This window comes from Rhinichthys klamathensis, unplaced genomic scaffold (assembly GCF_029890125.1).
Source record: "Rhinichthys klamathensis goyatoka isolate OS25496 unplaced genomic scaffold, OSU_Roscu_1.1 h1tg000196l_1, whole genome shotgun sequence".
NCBI lineage: Eukaryota > Metazoa > Chordata > Actinopteri > Cypriniformes > Leuciscidae > Rhinichthys > Rhinichthys klamathensis.
In genome coordinates this window covers 2,959,619-2,977,717 of record NW_026606722.1, presented here as the reverse complement: position 1 = coordinate 2,977,717, position 18,099 = coordinate 2,959,619, and the positions used below count along the sequence as shown (strand labels likewise).

Genomic DNA, 18,099 nt, shown 5'->3' with positions numbered 1-18,099 from the left:
ACAATGTTTAGGTGGAACATGTCAAATTTACACCCATCATGAATGGCTGGACATAGGGTTTTCCAGCAGAACATTGCCTAGAGCATCACACTCCCTTCACCGGCTTGTTATCGTCCCACGGTGTATCCTTGTGCCATCACCTCCCCAGGGAAACGGCGCACACGGACACGGCCGTCCACGTTATGTAAAAGAAAACTGGACCATGCAACCTCCTCTCTGCTCCAAGGTCCAGTGTAATGTTTTGGCTCATCAGTGTATAGACACATTTTAAACACATTTTTTTTTCAATAGATTTTCATTAAATGTAACAATAAATTATCCATCAAATCATTTTTAAAAGCAACTTTTAAACTGCTTTTCTTAATCCATTCACCAACTACTTTCTTACAATTTTAAAATCAATTTATTGTTACATTTAATTACATAATTTTAAATGCATACATTTGTCAATAAAAAAAAAAAGTGATTTATTTATTTATTTACATTTTTATACTTGCCAATATTAAAGCCACTGGGAGTTCTGGGAGTTCCTGGAATTCCTCACTACTTCTGATGGTTGCATTGGCGGAAAGTTATCTGCAGCCGGTGGGATTAACGAACAGCTTGACGTGATGTGTGATGAAAGGTGCGGTATCCTCTCGCTCTGTGTGCGAGTACAGGCTTTGATAGTGTGTGTTTGTTTATCTGCAGGTGCCTCAGGATGAGTGGGGAGGTTATCCAGGGGAGGAGGAGATTCCATGCCGCCGGATGCGGAGCAGTAGTTACGTCAAAGCCATGGGAGATGAGGATAGCGGTGAGTCTGATACCAGCCCCAAGACGTCACCTCAGAAGACTGTGCGGTCCGATGCCCTTGTCCTCAAATCAGCCTTGCAGAGGCCACATATAGACACCCAAAGGTAAGTCTGATTAGATCTTTATTGTTCTCATTTTCAACGCTGCGTTGTGCACACACTGACTGCCTGCCTGTTGTTTATCTATCTTTCTTTTCTTCTTCTCGGTTTTAGAAGCTTGAGCTCTTTCCAAGGTGTGTTTGCAGAAGCACTTTTTAGAATTAGCTGGTTTTCTCTAGTTTTTAAGGGTAGATGTTGGTGTCTGATGGGCTGAGTAGTACAGAACACTATTAATGTGCAGAGGAATTTTGTACTGTATGTTATATATTGCATATTATGTTTGTACCTCAGACATTGTTGAAACCGATCTTGTTTGTGGTTCTGGTGCATGATCAGTTTGGGCTCTGGGTGGTTTGGAATATGAATTGCAATATGGAGGGGTGGGATTGTTTTGTAACAAACAGTTGGATCAGATTATGTGCTTTATTTTACAATGTACATCGTATCTGCATATGCTTTTGATATATATGCTTCAGTTCATATGCTTCTCTTAACATCCGCTTCTTTTAAATTATTTTAACTTACTGTGTTGTCATCAGCATATTTTCAATTATTGCCTCTTTTAGCCCTTGAAGCACACTGTCTGTATACAGTATATATACATACATTACAGTAGAATAGTAAAAAATTGTATAAGTAATTGACACACAATTATTATTTACATTGAGTTGGGATTTCATTCTTTGTTTAGATCATCATATTTTTTATATCATAGTTATTATTCATATGATGGATTTTCTATCATAAAAATATTTTAAAAATCCATTTTTAAGAGCATTGCAGAAATATTTGATTAGTTGTTCTTAGTCCAGACATAAGACTTAAGTCCATCTGCAATGTCTTCAGTGACTCTTTTGACACTACCGGTAAAAAATTTGGAATCATTAGGATTTTTTTTATGTTTTTGAAAGAATTCTCTTATACTCACCATAATAAGAAATGTTTATCTTGAGCAGTAAATCAGCATATTGAAGGACAATGTGACAAAGAAGACTGGAGTAATGATATAAAAAACTAATGAATTAATTGGAGTAATGAAAAAATATATATATTAAAGAAAGACTTTTATTTACAAATCCAAGGTAAGGCAATGGGTGCTCTGATAGCTCCAAACTACGGCAATTTATTTGCAATTTATAACAACAATACTTTTTGTTCACATATTAAGTTTTGGGCGCAATATATTGCTGATTGTTTTATGGTATGGTCAGGTTCCGAAAGAGATCTACATATATCTGTTATTTATCAACTCTAGAATTCCTTCAATTTGAATTTACAATGGACAAAAAAATAAATAATAATAATCGAGATACAATACATTTTTTTAATGTTAAGGTGACTATAGATAGAAGGTTTATTTAGGGATGCACCAATACAAATTTTTGGCTGATAGCGATACTGATTTTAACAAACATCTAAATGGAAATCAGAATTGTCTTAGTTTACATATGTAGCCTGATTCCCTGAGAGGGGAACACGTGTCATGGTTTGGAAACATTGGGAACGCTTTGTGTGAGCCAGTGTCTGAAGCCTGTGTCTATACACGCCAAACGTCTCGGGTTACTATTGTAACCCTCGTACCCTGAGTAGGGAATGAGACACTGCATCGATACTCCACGCTTTGGGGAATGCCTTCGGCATGTAGCGTCTGAAGTCAACTATGGAATCATTCCAATCTCGATTGGTGTAGCATCATTACGTCACTCGTGACGTCGCATGTGACGGTGATCCAGAAGCTATAAAAGGTCACAGGAAACAGGAAGTGTTAGCTTCTGATTGGTCAATTGACCGTTGTTCTCAGGAGCGCGGAAAGTGTGGCCGAGGGATGCAGTGTCTCATTCCCTACTCATCTACATCTAGATGAACTAACTCCTCCCTGCCCGAGGTCTAAGCTAAGGGCCTCCAAGGCTATGACCTTGACCATCCGACACATGCGATGGAGGATGGAATACCTGAAGAATCATGATATTGCCCACAGGCACCTCAGTGCCTGGGCAAAATAAGATAGAGTGGCCCCCGCGCTGACAAGTAAGAGGAAGCAGCACCAGCACTCTTCCATGGAGCAGGATGAGCAGGAAGCATACTCAAACAGATTCTATATATGATGAATACCCAGAGAATCATGATATTACCTATAGGCACCTCAGTGCCGAGGCAGAGATAAGATAGAGTGGCTCCCACGCCCTCGAGTAAGAGGGGGCAATGCCACCGCTCTTCCTTAGAGTAGGACGAACAGGAAGCAGACTCAAAAGCTTCTTATATATTCTCATATAACTCATCTACAGGATATGACGGGTGCCAGGGATAACCCGTCAGCCTGATTCCAATAGGCTAGATGACAGGATTCATCCTCCAATCTACAGGAACATGGAGTTTTTTTAGTGGGAATGTCCCTACGAGCTCACCCTTAGAAGCTCGCGGAGGGCACTGAGGCCTCCACATAGGCCCTTAGCATGAACGGGAGGTCCCGTTAGAGAACAAGATGGAACGCCAGTACTGAAGCCAGTGGGCAGTATTTAACTGGGTTCAATGCCTTATGGATGACCTAACCACCTCGGTGGAAAGGGCAACCTATTTATGGGTTGGTCCCCCTCAGTGGCCAGACCCATAGTCTCCATCTCTCCGTCCGTGGATGAAATATTGTACCATCGGCCTGGGAAAGAAGATCTCTCCTAATAGGGACTTGCCAGGGAGGACTCTGCAAGAGACTAATAAGGTCCGAAAACCAAATTCGGGCCGGCCAGTATGGAGCTACAAGGAGTAAGCTCACACCGTACCTGCTGACCCTTTCCAGAACCCCAGGGAGCAGAGCGATCGGGGGAAAAGCGTATGGACGTGACCATGGTCACATCTGTACCATGGCATCCAGGCCCAAAGGAGCTGGATGTGAGAGAGAGTACCAGAGCGGGCAAAGAGTGTTCTCACGAGAGGCGAACAGGTCAACCTCCGCCCGGCCAAACTCTCTCCATATAAGCTCAACTACTTCAGGGTGGAGCCGCCATTCCCCGGGCCTCAGCCCCTGCCTCGGCAGGATATCTGCTCCCACATTATCAACCCCAGGAATATAAATAGATCTGACAGAGAGAAATTTATCCTGGGACTATAGAACAATCTGATGCGCCAGTCTAGAAAGAGGGTGTGATTTCAGACCTCCTTGGCGGTTGATATAAGAGACCACCGACATATTGTCTGTCCTAACGAGAACATGATGGCCTCTGAGGTCTACAAGGAAGTGCCTCAGGGCAAAGAATACTGCCAACATCTCTAAGTGATTAATATGCCATGAGAGATGATGGTCCTTCCAAGTACCTCGGTTGTAACGGCCCTCCATAACCGCACCCTGTGCGGGACGCATCCGTAGTTTTTTTTCTGACATGGTGCTCCCAACCCCGGGCCTTGAGACAGGAATCATGGTTTCTTCCACATGTCAAGAGCACGAAGGCATCTGCGCGTAACTCTGATCATGTGAAAGGTGTTCCCCAGCGGAGAAAACCCCTTGGTCGTGAGCCACCACTGCAAGGCCCTCATGTGGAACAGACCAAAAGGAATTGCATTGGAAGCTGCAGCCATGAGGCCCAAAACTCTTTGAAAGTGCTTGACAGTGATGACCTGGTCTAACCTAATACTCTTCATTGTGATTAAGATAGTATATATACGAGCAGGAGACAATTGTGCCCGCATCGTAATTGAGTCCCACACTACCCCCAGGAACATAGTCCTCTGAAGAGGAGTTAAGGAACTTTTCTTCACATTGAGTCTCAACCCCAAGAACCTCAGATGATACAAAACAACATCTCGATGTTGAATTGTAAGCTCTTCTGACTGAGCCAGAATGAGCCAGTCATCTATATAATTTAAGATACGGATCCCCTGAAGTCTCAGTGGAGCAAGGACCACATCCATACATTTAGTGAAGGTGCGAGGAGATAAGGCTAGGCCGAACGGAAGAACCCTATATTGATAAGCTTTTCCCCCAAAAGTGAATCGAAGGAACCTTCTATGTTGTGGGATGATGGAAATATGAAAATACGCATCCTTAACCCTCTGGGGTCCAAGGTGTTTTTGGGGTCCTTGAGATGTTTTGACATACTCTGACATTTGTGCTTTTTTCAGTTGCTTATAAACAAATTACTGGCAAAGGTGTAATTACACTCTATTTAGCACAAACAGGGCTACCATATGTTATCAACATGTATGTACATGTTTGTATTTTTGAGAGAATATTGTTTATGCGTGGTTATTGAAAAAAATAAAACTTAAAGTTTCTGAAATAAGGCCACAAAACACATACTAAATATGTGTCCACAAGACTTTTGACTAATGGATGTTGTCGCCTAGAGTTTTTTCTTCAAAATGATCTGAAAATCATCCTGCCTTATCATTCACATAAAACAATAGATTGGTTTAAATTTAAAAATGACACTTTTTGTTTGGAAAGGCAATATGCGCAGGGGTGTGACCTGCTGTGATTCACACCTGAGAAGACAATGGGCCCGCATAATGAGCGCATAATGGGGCTGCATAATAATTACCCTTTCATTCAGGTGTGTCACTGAGCCACAAGAATGCAATGACAATATATATATATATATATATATATAGGCCTATATAATACAAAATTGGTTCACAGTTCCAATTATTTATTTATTTTTCAAATTGTGCTTGCAAATTGTATAATATCAAATGTAAACATTTCTTGTAATTGTGCAGTTAATTCTCATACTGTTTTTACAGAAAGTTTGGGAATATATCCCAAATGTGTCACTAATAAAACACAATACAAATAATTTAAAGAGGAGGCTTATATTGAGCTTTTAAGATTTACCTAAGATTTATTTATATGTAGCCTACATATGTGGCCAGGTGGATGCTGCACATTGGTGGTGGTTGAGGAGATCCCCCCTTCAATGTAAAGCGCTTTGAGTACCCAGAAAAGCGCTATATAAATGTAACTAATTATATATTTTTGCTTTTTTAATAAAAAGGTTACAATTACAACAACAATTAAAATTAACTATATTTCAAATGTAATCTTTCTTTGTATATATTAAAGTATACATTTTATCATACATATTTCACAGTTGCGGATTAATTAGTTTGAATATAGCCTACAATCGAACAAACACTATAATAACATCTTAGCAAACAAGCTTATTTGATGTGGCAGTATTTTACAGTAAAAACGACATCTTGTCTTTCATATGTAACATATCGTTTTTATGATTAGGACATATAAATGTTAATTTGTAGTTTAATACGTTGCTTATACAAAAATATTTTATTTCAACATATTTCAGTCGATTTTTACTCATCTCAGTATTGGAATATAGTTAGGTAAAAGCTGTTCATTCATTCACACACAAAATGCGATTCATATTCAAACAGTCTTTTTGTTTACAGACACTATTTCATATCGCGATTAGAACAAAGCACTTGAAAATAAAGAATGTAGGCCTACCTATTCCTCAGCTGGATCCGTTGCTCCTCCAAATGAAACTACCTGCACTTCTGAGGTAATTTTTCCAGGATTATTATTAAGATAGTATTATTCCTCACAGCGTCGTAAATATGAGTCTCTTTCGGTGGGTTATCCAGCTGATGTGGGCGTGGATCGCCTCAGAGCATTTGTGTTTGAATAGAGCGCGCGCTCCGTGGGCGTGGTCAAATTAACTTTAATGACCTGAGACGAGAACGACTGTCATCTCTCTCTTTTCGTACAGATTACATAAAATGAGAAAATTTGTTTTTTATATAAATTACTTCATTTAAAAGAAGATAATTCAGGCTTCATGCCTGTGTGCCTGTATACCTGTTTGACTGAGGATTTGCAGAGTTACAGTTCATTTTTCGGACGCATTTCAGAATGGACTTCACTGACAGAGAGAACGCAGAACGCGCATCATGTTTATTTTACTTTATTAGGCGAAAAGCACAACACTTTGTTTTTATTATGAGGTTCCACAAAGAAAATACAAACTTAACAGGTTCGAATGATGTACAACATTTATCTGTAAGATCAAGATGGGGGGGGGGGGCGCCATCAGAGGCCTGAGCATCGCGTCAGGGCCTCTTAGCCGAAGCCTTCCTCCCCTGAATAACAGTCCTCAGATCTGTTTTCGGTTTAGAAGGCTTCGGCTGAGGGTGTTGTCTCTGGCTCCAGGCTTTTTGCGGGGGAGCACGAGAGGCAACACTCTCCTTCTGCCTAAGCAGGTGAGAGGAGCTGGCAGCGGTCTCCTGGGACTGCCCCCTGGCAGCAGACCCACGAGACTTGGAACGACGGCGGAGGATAAGTTCTTTAAAGTCGACTGACTGTCGTTTCACCTCCTGAAACCTATCGACGACGTTATTGACACCGTCGCCGAAAAGGCCAGAAGGCGAAACCGGGGCATCGAGGAGACAAGCCCTGTCCTTGTCCCCGATGCCCGACAGATTCAGCCACAAGTGTCTCTCCGTGGCTACCAGTGCTGCCATGGTAGCACGGAGAGACAAGTCAATCACTCGACGCATCTCCCTGATGTCATCGAAGGCAACCTCCTCGCTGTTGTCCACCTCTTTGAGGAGGTCGGCCTGGTATGCCTGTAACAGCCCCATTGTATGCAGCCCCATTGTATGCGACCTGCCGCCACATATGCCTTCCCAACCAATACAAGGCCGATGTTGTACGGCAGGGCTTGGTGGGAAGCGCCGGAGCCCGCAGGGATGTTCCCACGTCAGGGGAGAGATGTGATGCAAACATCTCTTCAACCCTGGGCATCATCCCATAGCCCTCCTCCCTGGCACTCAATATATTTGAATATATATTTACATTGGGGCCAGATAGACATGAGGAGAAGGGCTTATTCCACGATCTTGACACCTCGGTGTGGAGATCGGGAAAAAATGGGAGACTCCGGCGTAGAGGCTGTGGCTGAGCCTGCAGGAAGCGCTCATCTAGTTTGCTTTTTTTCGTCGCTTCCTGCATTTCTTGTGGCCAGTTGATCTTTAACTTGGCCACGGCTCCAGTCACAACCTCTAGCAGCTCCTCTGAGGCAGGGGAATGGGGTGACGAATCCTCACATTCTCCTGCCTCGATGCCTTGATCTCCTTGGAGCCAGATAGTTCGAGCATCGGGTCCGTAACAGGGGCGGAAGAAGCCGCTACGCGGGCTTCCGCACCCTGCGCGGGACCCTGGGAGCTAGTTTCAGAGTGCTGAGAAAGGGCAGAAGCCATCTCAGCACTATCCACTAACTCCCTTTGCGATCCCCATGAATGCAGGTGCCGTGCTGCCTCGACAGACGCGGGACCTGATCCACGGGGAGCGCAAGCCTGGCCAGTCTCATTGAACATGGCCAGGTGGGAGCAGAGCGTTCTTAGGGGCATTGTTTCACAGTTAGCAAAGACAGCGCCCTCGAGCACTGCCTGTGCATGCTCCACACCCAGACAAACTACACAAAGCGTGTGTGTGTCACCCTCGCTCAAATAGCACAGGCAAGGGGACGCACACGACCTGAATAGTTTTTCCTTATTCGCCATAACTCAATACAAGTGACAGACAACACCAAATAAGACAAACAGTTTGACACAGAACGCTTGCTGAAGACCAGAAGCTAACACTTCCTGTTTCCTGTGACCTTTTATAGTTTCCGGATCACCGTCACATGCAACGTCACGAGTGACAAAATGATGCTACACCAATCGAGATTGGAATGATTCCATATTTGACTTCAGACGCTACATGCCGAAGGCATTCCCCAAATCGTTGAGTATCAATGCAGCAGGAGTTCCCTTACGAAAGGGAACATATGGACGTTTTGACGTAGTGTACCGTATCTCCGAGACCATTAAGTATTTTTTTGCAAATAAATGCAGTTTTGGTGAGCATAAGAGACTTTAAACATTGAAAACACTTAAAAATGAAAACATTTTAAATAAAAAAAAATCTTAATTATTCTAAACTTTTGACCGCTAGAGTATACAGAAGCTGTAGCTGGAGATGTTTAAAATTGGACCAGCCAAAGCACTCAAGCAACCTCATAGCAAACCAGAATGTTTTAACAACCGTGTAGCAACTCCCTGGCAACCAGCCAAAATCAACACAAACATCAAACAACATCTTGTCTGGGTTTTCCATAGAGATTCACTGAGCCTGAGCAGCTGTCATTCACAGCTCTGCTTTTCAAAGATGCATCAGTCACTATTCTGTGCACTTTAAAACTAGAGAAGTGACAGCACTCACTCATGCCATCTCAGTATTTAAGAGCGACAGCATTCTTTGGGATTTTTTTTTTTTTTTAAAGGCATGACTGCTGACGACAGCAGTGATGCGTATGTTTGTTTTGGGATTGTAGATTCTGCCCCATGCAGGTGGGTTTCAGGAACTGGAGAGTTGCTGACTTCATCATTTATCACTATGGTGCCCTTCCTGCAAGACACTTAACCCACATTGCCCCAGGGAGACTGCATCTATAGTGCAGTATGAGATGTTATGGGCAAAATACGTCACTAAACAACATTAGGTAAATTTAATTAAGTGCATGTACCTGTATATCTCAGATGCAATATCTCAGGCACGCCGTTGTTTTATAAGAGCCATGTGTTATCATGCAAATGCTGGTGTGAAATTCCCTGTAGTCTGCGAAAGAATACAGAATATTCATGCTAGGAGCATCTAAAATTTTACTGAACTAAAGTGTTTTTTAATGTTTCCATTCACATAAGAATATCAACGATAACATGATCAGATCAGAGTTTGTTAATTGTATTTTAGGGAATTTAATATCACTTTTGTCTCCCTGGTTTAATAAACAGTGAGAATGAAACAGGCCTGCGTTATAAAGGCCGTTAAAGGTTCGTTATAAAGTAATGCTTTACTGTAATCAGATGATTATGTATTTATCGCATGTTACAGACAAAGCCTTTGGAGAGGATACTGAAGTGCAGGTTGAGGTTTTTACGAAGTCATGTACTTCTATTTTAGATTGTGTTGCCCCTCTTAAACTAAAGAAACACAAGGGAACCTCTCAACCTTGGCTAAATAATGTAACTCGCACTCTTAGACAAGAATGTAGAAAAGCTGACCGGAAGTGGAAGAGAGATAAACTTCAAGTCTCCTCTGAGATATTAAAAAATTATTTGGCTAACTATCAGAAAGTAGTAAAATAGGAAAAAATTAAATTTTACTCTGAGGTAATTTCAGGTAATGCAAATCGGCCAAAAGTACTATTTGACACAATTGATTCTATTTTAAACCCCTCAAGGAATGTTATGAGAGATGCCACACAAGAGACTTGTGAAGATTTTTTATTGTTTTTTACTCAAAAAATTGAGAAGATCAGAAGTGAAATAGTACCTGTACATTCCTGCTCATTAATTAATCCTGCGCTGTCTAATATTTTTTCTAACTTTGAACCAGTTTCACCAGCGCAGCTGGCAGATATTGTCTCTAAAATGAACGGAGGTAGCTGCAGACTGGATGTTCTACCTACTCATCTTTTTAAAGATGTTTTTCCTACTGTGAGTGTGAGTTCTAGCCTAACACCTATAATTAACAGTTCTCTAATGAACGGAGTGGTACCTAATAGTTTTAAACATGCAATTCTTCATCCCTTGTTAAAAAAAACCTAACTTGGATCATACAGTATATCACAACTATAGGCCTAAATTACCTTTTATTTCGAAAATTTTAGAGAAAGTGGTCTATTCACAGTTATATTCATATCTGAATACTTATAATATTTTAGATATATTCCAGTCAGGCTTTAGGACCTGTCATAGTACAGATTCGGCACTGCTCAAGGTCACTAATGATGTATTATTATTAGGGGTGTAACGATACACAAACCTGACGGTTCGGTTCGTCCCACGGTTTTGAGGTCTCGGTTCGGTTCGGTTCGGTTCATTTCGGTGGGGTGGGGGGGTTTAGAAAGCTAAAATTGCTTTTATTTTTTATTAAACAGTGCTTTAATGAACAAATTGTGTCCTTGTCTTTAAATCAATTAAATTACAAGTAAACGTTTCTCAAGGATAACAAAATTATCTGCTAATGCTGTAAACTACAGCCCTTACTTGCACATTACTATAACATTAAAGCTTAACAAGCCTAGACTTTTAGCCTAAATGATATAATAATAATCAACACTCAAATAACAAATTGTATGAAAACATGTAAACTGCACATAAGGCAATTTTTGCATTAACATGTTTTTACTCTAATTTGTTATTGTTGTATAATAATTTACACAGTTGCTGTTATTTTCATGACAACTATTTTAAACATACATTAAATAATCAAGATATCATAAACAGGTTAAGTAAAATATAATATATAGGCTAATATATAGCATTTATTTAGTGAAAGAGTTAGCAAACCAGCAAGCTGTGGACACACTGAATGACTTGCCTGAGGTAAATATAAAGCTATGTGAAAAACTAAGCGTTTTATTGACGTATTTCCGCTGTTGAAACACTGATTGAGTGTTTACACGAGTTATGATGCCTTTCAGTAAGTATACTGTATCTTTCAACATACCTTCGGGTGTCCATTCATGTTTATTCTGTAACTGAGGAAGAGATGATCGCGCTCCGCGCTGCCGCATGCATACAGTGATATCTGTCACGCCACATCTAAGAGCGCCAAAACGGCATTTATTGTTTGCATTTCGTGATCAAATAGACATAATTTGAAAGATTACACCTTGCTTATTATCAAAAGTAACAAAACACTGAGCTTATTGCGATTATATGTGGTTAATGATGGTTAGGCAACAGCCCTGTATTCGTTGTGTACACATAACACATGAGGTGCAATGAGCCGGGGCTGGGCGGGGCCGCAGGGGGCGGGGCGTGTTCGGTTCGCCATGAGAGTATCGCGATACGTATCGTGGGTGGTGTATCGCGGTTTTTCGGTTCGGTTCAAATATCGTTACACCCCTAATTATTATCGTTGAATTCTGGATCACATGTTGTTTTGGTTTTATTGGATCTGAGCGCTGCCTTGGATACAATAGATCATGAAATTCTTCTCAATCGTCTGGAGTGTTGGGTTGGTGTGCAGGGTATAGCTCTTCAGTGGTTTGCTTCGTATTTAAAAGGCAGGACAGTTGCTGTGAATCTGGGAGACTTCTCTTCCACATTGGCCCCTTTAGTTTGTGGTGTCCCTCAGGGGTCGATTTTGGGACCGTTGCTGTTTTCGCTCTACATGCTTCCTTTAAGCAGTGTTTTTCGAAAGTATAGCATTTCATATCATTGCTATGCAGACAATCTCCAATTTTACTTTCCTGTGAGGCTAGATAATACCTGTTCGTTGGACAAAGTACAGGAATGTTACAGTGACATTAAACTCTGGCTATCCAGCAGCTTTCTCCAATTGAATGAGAGTAAAACTGAGGTTTTGATTGTAGGCTCTCCCGTCTCATCTTGCTTTCCTGATCATTTGGTTTCTTTATCCCTAAAGACTGAGAATCATGTAAAGAGTTTAGGGGTAATCATGGACTCATCACTTAACTTTAAGAAACAGATTGGTGCTGTTGTCAAAAGGAAGCTTATTTAACCTGAGATCAATTGCTAAAGTAAAGCATTTTTTATCTAGTGAGGATTTAGAAATTGTAGTTCATTCTTTTATTACATCTAAGCTTGACTACTGCAATTCTTTATATATCGGTCTCCCCCAGACTCTGCTTGTCCGCCTACAGTTAGTGCAGAATGCAGCGGCAAGGCTTTTAACGGGGGTGCGAAAGAGAGAACATATTACTCCGGTACTGCAATCCCTACATTGGCTTCCGGTCAAATTTAGGATTGATTTTAAAATTCTCTTGTTTGTTTACAAGGCATTGTCAGGCCTTGCCCCCCAGTACATCAGTGATTCTTATAGTTCCTTACTCTCCTTTTAGAGTTCTCAGGTCCTCCGATCAACGACTTTTAAAGGTACCTGGTTGTAATTTAAAATCAAAAGGAGATCGTGCTTTTTCCGTGGTAGGTCCCAAACTTTGGAATAGTCTCCCATTCCATGTGAGGTCAGCTCCATCGATTACAACTTTTAAGTCTTATTTAAAAACTTATTTATTTTCTTTAGCTTTTGAATAATGTATGTCTGTTTTGTTGTATGACTTTCATGTTATTATTCTGTAAAGCACTTTGGGGCAACGTCTGTTGTTTAAAAATGTGGTATATAAATAAAGTTGCTTGCTTGCTATGTTTTATTGTAACGAGGCAAAGTAAATGACAACTCTTTATTTTTTGCATATTCAAACCTGATAAAAAACATATAAATTGTATATTTATGCTGCACCAGGGTGCAAAACATCTCAGGTTGTGTTTGCAACCCGGTTCCCCGAGAAGGGGAATGGGACACTGCGTCATGGAGTTGACGCTATGGGGAACGGCATCAGCATGTCCGGTGTCTGAAGCATGTGTAAACAAATGGCGGTAATCATTGGCAGACTGGAGTCCATGACGTCACACACGGAGTGCCCGCAAGTACAAAAGGGTGCCTGTATTACACGTCATCAACTGAAAGATGTCTGAAAGAACCACGAAACCCTAAAAGGCATTTTTTGAGATGTTAACAGATATGTATAGGTTGCACATCAATGAATACAACAATATCACTCGTTGATCTGTTCATTACTAAGGGAAGGTGTTTATTATTATTTTTCTGAGCTATTTCATTCTTCCGGTTTAAAAAGCAAAGTTGAACCAAAATCACGAAAAGTGAGGCATATATGCATTCATTTAGAGTTGCGATTGGCTGCTGTGGCTGGAGAGGACATATCTACCTCATCTGTTTCTGGGCTTTTCTCTGCATTATTCATAATAAATCAGTGTGGATCACAGGTCATATCTGGACCGGAGCATACTTAATTTTAACGGCCCTAGAGTAAGTAGGGGAGAACATCTCATACCCTGACTTGAGTAAAGGCCCTTCTCCAGGACTCACTATGGTTAATCGCTAAACTATAAAATTCTACAATCACAAGGAGGGACACCAACGGTGATCCACCTCTACATATCAATTTATAATACTGATCTTCTGAAGAGACCTAAAGAAGCACCCCAACAAAAGGGAGCATACATACCTTCTTCAAGACCCAACTTGAATTCTTTTGAATTGCCCATCATAGTTCAGTTCCACCTGCTTTACCCTGCACCTCAGGCTATAACCCTCGGTATTGCCACTCATCCAAGGGTGAGCATACATCCTTAGCCTTACTCAGGAAATGGAGGCAAATGAGAGCAGGACATAATGGAGTTTGCCCAGTAACTCTCATCACCCAGGCTCTAAACCCAACTGTAGGGGACAGGGCTCCAGACTGTCGCATTTGCAAACTTTTTTTCTGCCAGTGCGACTAAACTTTGTTAGAGTTTGCACTGGTACCACCACCACCAGCTGCCATTTCTGTTGCATATGAGAAGCATTAAATGGAAAATGAAATGCAGAATTAATAACATTGTTGCAAGATCTAGTGAGAAGCATTCAGTTTGCTGCAGAATTCTCTGTTATAACCCATATCAGATAAAACAGTGCTGACGGTAACCAGGAGAAACATTGTGCTATGAATGAACAAGTTATAAAAGGCTTTCTAGTCCACAAATCACCAACATTCACAATGTATTTAATGTAGTAACACTAACTGTGATCATGGTATTTTCACGAGTTCGCACTTACATATAATCAGATTTGGAATAGGAATAATCAAGAGTGAGGAGTTGAAAAACTGTTGTGGAACAGAGGTAAGACAGCTCGATATATATGCCTCCCCTTGCGCTGATTGAGTAGATTATGTGAATTTGCTCCTCCCTAACTTTTTTTAATAAAACATCATGTGGCAGAAATAGCTGTATTTTTTTGTTTTTCATTTCTTGGTTCGTACAATCTTTTGAGAGTAAAATCCATTCACTTTTCAAGGACTTCAAGTGCTTTACACAACTTTTTTCTAACAAAAAGGGACACCCCACAGGCTGTCTACTTCTACTTATCAGGTTCTTGAACATGGGTCATACTAAAGTGGCCTATAAAGCACCTATCCCAAAGGGGAGCATACATCCCTACATCAAGACCCAACAGTAGTAGGGGAGGAAGGTAAACAAAGTAGAGGGAAACTATACTGCCATACATAACTCTGTTCACCCTGCATAAACCTTAAGGGGGTATCTACAATTCTACTTTTGACCTTAACATAAGGGAGAATATACAGTAGCTCAACGCTGGAAAAAGATACTTCAGGATATCAGAGTGGATCAAGAGAGATGCCAGAGACAATCAGTCTCCACCCAAAACCACTGAACAATGCCGCTCTCACATTGGGCGTCATGTGAGGGGGGTAAGATGTCCTGAGACATATGCCCATCCTACATCCTGATCTTAAGAATCTTTGCAGAAAATGCGCAGGCAAGCATTAGCAATCAACCACTGTTCAGTGTGCAATATGAATGAAGCGACAGAAAGAGCCGTTTCTGATTCTATTACACATTTCCTGAACCAACATGAAAGTTGCTTTGCAGATCTACCGAAAACAGACTCCACCCTAAGCCCCGCCTCCAATTCCTACGATCGATTCTGCCCTGCCTCCTCGTAGGCCACGGGATCTGAGCTTTTATCTTGCACGCGCATACAAACAATTGGCTCCTGAAGACAAAAAAAGCTGATGACATGTTTTTCAGGTGCCCTTTTGTACTCATGGGTACTCAGCTTGTGACTTCTTGGACTGCTGTCTCCCAATGATTATTGGATTTACACGTGCTTCAGACACCGGTCCCGCTGATGGCGTTTCCCATAGCGTCAACTCCATGATGCATCGTCTCGTTCCACTTTGAAAAAGAACCTACATTCAATGTCCAGCTAATCTCTGTATGAACGTTTCCAAAAACAAATCATGATTCATCAGTAACCCCTTGTACTAAAAGAATATATTTCAGTCATGACAACTCGTATTCAATGGGAATGAAAATGACAATGTAATGTTTTAGTTTTGGCAGAATATATCTGCTACATGAGACTTGCTACTGCCAATACATCCACAGACATGCTGCTGTGATCATGAAAAACATGCTGCTGCTATGGCTATGCTATGTGTTCCTGGGCCTGCCTTGCCAAATGTCTAAATGCTGTTGGGCTATGCTATGTGTGCCTGGGCCAATATGGCTCAAACTTGTGTGACTTGATTCTGACACTGCATGCAGCTGAATTTAGCACTCATGCACTCAGCGTAGAATATGAAAATATTGCCCTTGGAAAATAATGAAGGCGATGTGCAAAGCCTATTTCACTTTAATATGTTCTCATATCCGCAATACTTAGTCACTGTGTTCCCACAGCAAACTACAAAAACCACTTGCTGTTGCTGCTGTATAAACACGATAATGAAATTGCAGCTGCTTAAATGCTTAGTAATGAACTCCTGCATCGAATGCAGAATTGTAAAACATGACACTTGTTTTAAAACTTGTGTGTGGTTGCTCATTATGAATTAGGCAGACCACGCAATAATGCACAGCAATAAGGTGTAAAAGAACATTCTCTTATCTTAGACCTTGCATTTCAGAGGAATAATGTAAGTGTGCTGCAAACTCTTTCTGATAGCATGCTGCAAAATTTCTAACAGCAAACACAGAACTGAACTATTTAAAAGTTAAGCAGCAAGATTGCTGCACAATCAGTCCAATCAGCCGGAGCCATGTTATATGATGTCATTGTTTGCAGACTGCAATAAGAACCAATCAGTCTGTGCCATCTATAGCTTCCTGGCTGATCTATATAATTATGTCCATACTCACCTGTGAATTAGGTGATTTTTTTTTTCTGAGAAGTTCTCATTACGAATATAATATAATACTAATAATCCAAGCAATTATTAGTGAATCAGAATCAAAATTGTTTATTTGTTCTTTGATTTACTTGATTTACTTAACTATGGTTTGTTTGCTTTGCTGTATGGACAGACAGTATTTGGGATTACGAAAATAATAGCTTTACTTTTACTTGTACTTTATTTAACACTTACAAATAAAGAACTATGCAATGTAAGTTATGCTTAGGCGAATCAATCACAATCACAAACAGCCCAGGCAATTTCTTAAAGCACTTTATAGAGCAACATGGGCACATAAAATAGTAAAACTGTTCAGAAAGAGTAACTATATTGAAGTTATTGATAACTGAGTACTTCTTTGAGTAACTTTCCCCAATGCTAGCCCACAGCTCTGTGTGATATTAGGGATTGTGTCGGGACATTGTCCAGACAGGCATTTTCATTTGCTGTCAGACTGGTGATAAGAAGGGCATCTGTTTAGGTGCCAGGCGACATCGCTGAAAATGGAAAACAACATGAGGCTCAAGGTCCAGAGACACCAGCAAACTTTGTATTTCCCAAAATAGTTGCTCTGTGTCTCACCTTGTCTTGCACACTCAGAAACCCATAAGCTGGGGTTCAAATAGCTGCTGATGATGACACAGTAAAATACATTCATTTTTACATTTATGTTCTGTGTGAACACTTTCTTAAAAAGGAAAAAGAATCAGTAACCATGTCAGTACCATTACCCACATTTGTACTTATGTCATATCATTAATAAAAAAAAAAAAAAATCATTATTTAATTTGATCATTTTCAAATAAACTAATATGCTACTAATAATATAATAATAATTACTTATATGTAATGTTGGCTGGTTTTTAGATTATTTTAAACAAATATCTCACCCAAAATGAATATTTGACCCATTTATTCTCTCTCATGTCTTTCAAAAACATATATGACGTTCTTTATTCTGTATAACAGAAGTTTTAAAGAAATTATTAGTGTCTTTTATAAAAGTAAGGGGAGTCAGGATGTCAAGCTCAAAAATGACAAAAAGCCACATATATTGGAATGGTTTCTCTTGGTTTACTTCTAACCTTGATATTCATGTGAAAGCTCATTAAGGGAGGCCTCTTAAATCACCATTATCTGATCACGCTGGGGTATATTAGTCTAGTTATGTGTCATTTAGCAGATGTTTTACATCCACTTCTGTTGAGGAATGGCAGTCCTGGAATAACCTGGTATCTTGCTGAAGGGCAACAGTTAAAGGAACCTCAACAGCTTTCCAGTTCACTGGCCGCACTAACCCTATATTAACCATTGACATTTAATAGACTCAAGTCTGTAGGCCGTAGCTCTTTCTTTTATGGTTTAGGTACATGAAAGTAAAGCACCAACATAATGTTATGTTCTCTATTTCAGTAAATTCAGCC

At 40.5% G+C, this 18,099-nt stretch overlaps 1 protein-coding gene across 3 annotated transcripts in view; it reads left to right on the top strand.

Annotated features, from left to right (window-relative positions):
• Positions 1-18,099, top strand: part of LOC130096056 (disks large-associated protein 2-like) — a 155,485-nt gene that overhangs the window by 81,317 nt on the left and 56,069 nt on the right. For all 3 annotated transcript variants that reach the window (XM_056262687.1, XM_056262688.1, XM_056262689.1), the window contains one exon: positions 691-896. In XM_056262687.1, the coding sequence (XP_056118662.1) occupies positions 691-896 (206 nt within the window). The remainder of the gene's footprint in view (positions 1-690; positions 897-18,099) is intronic.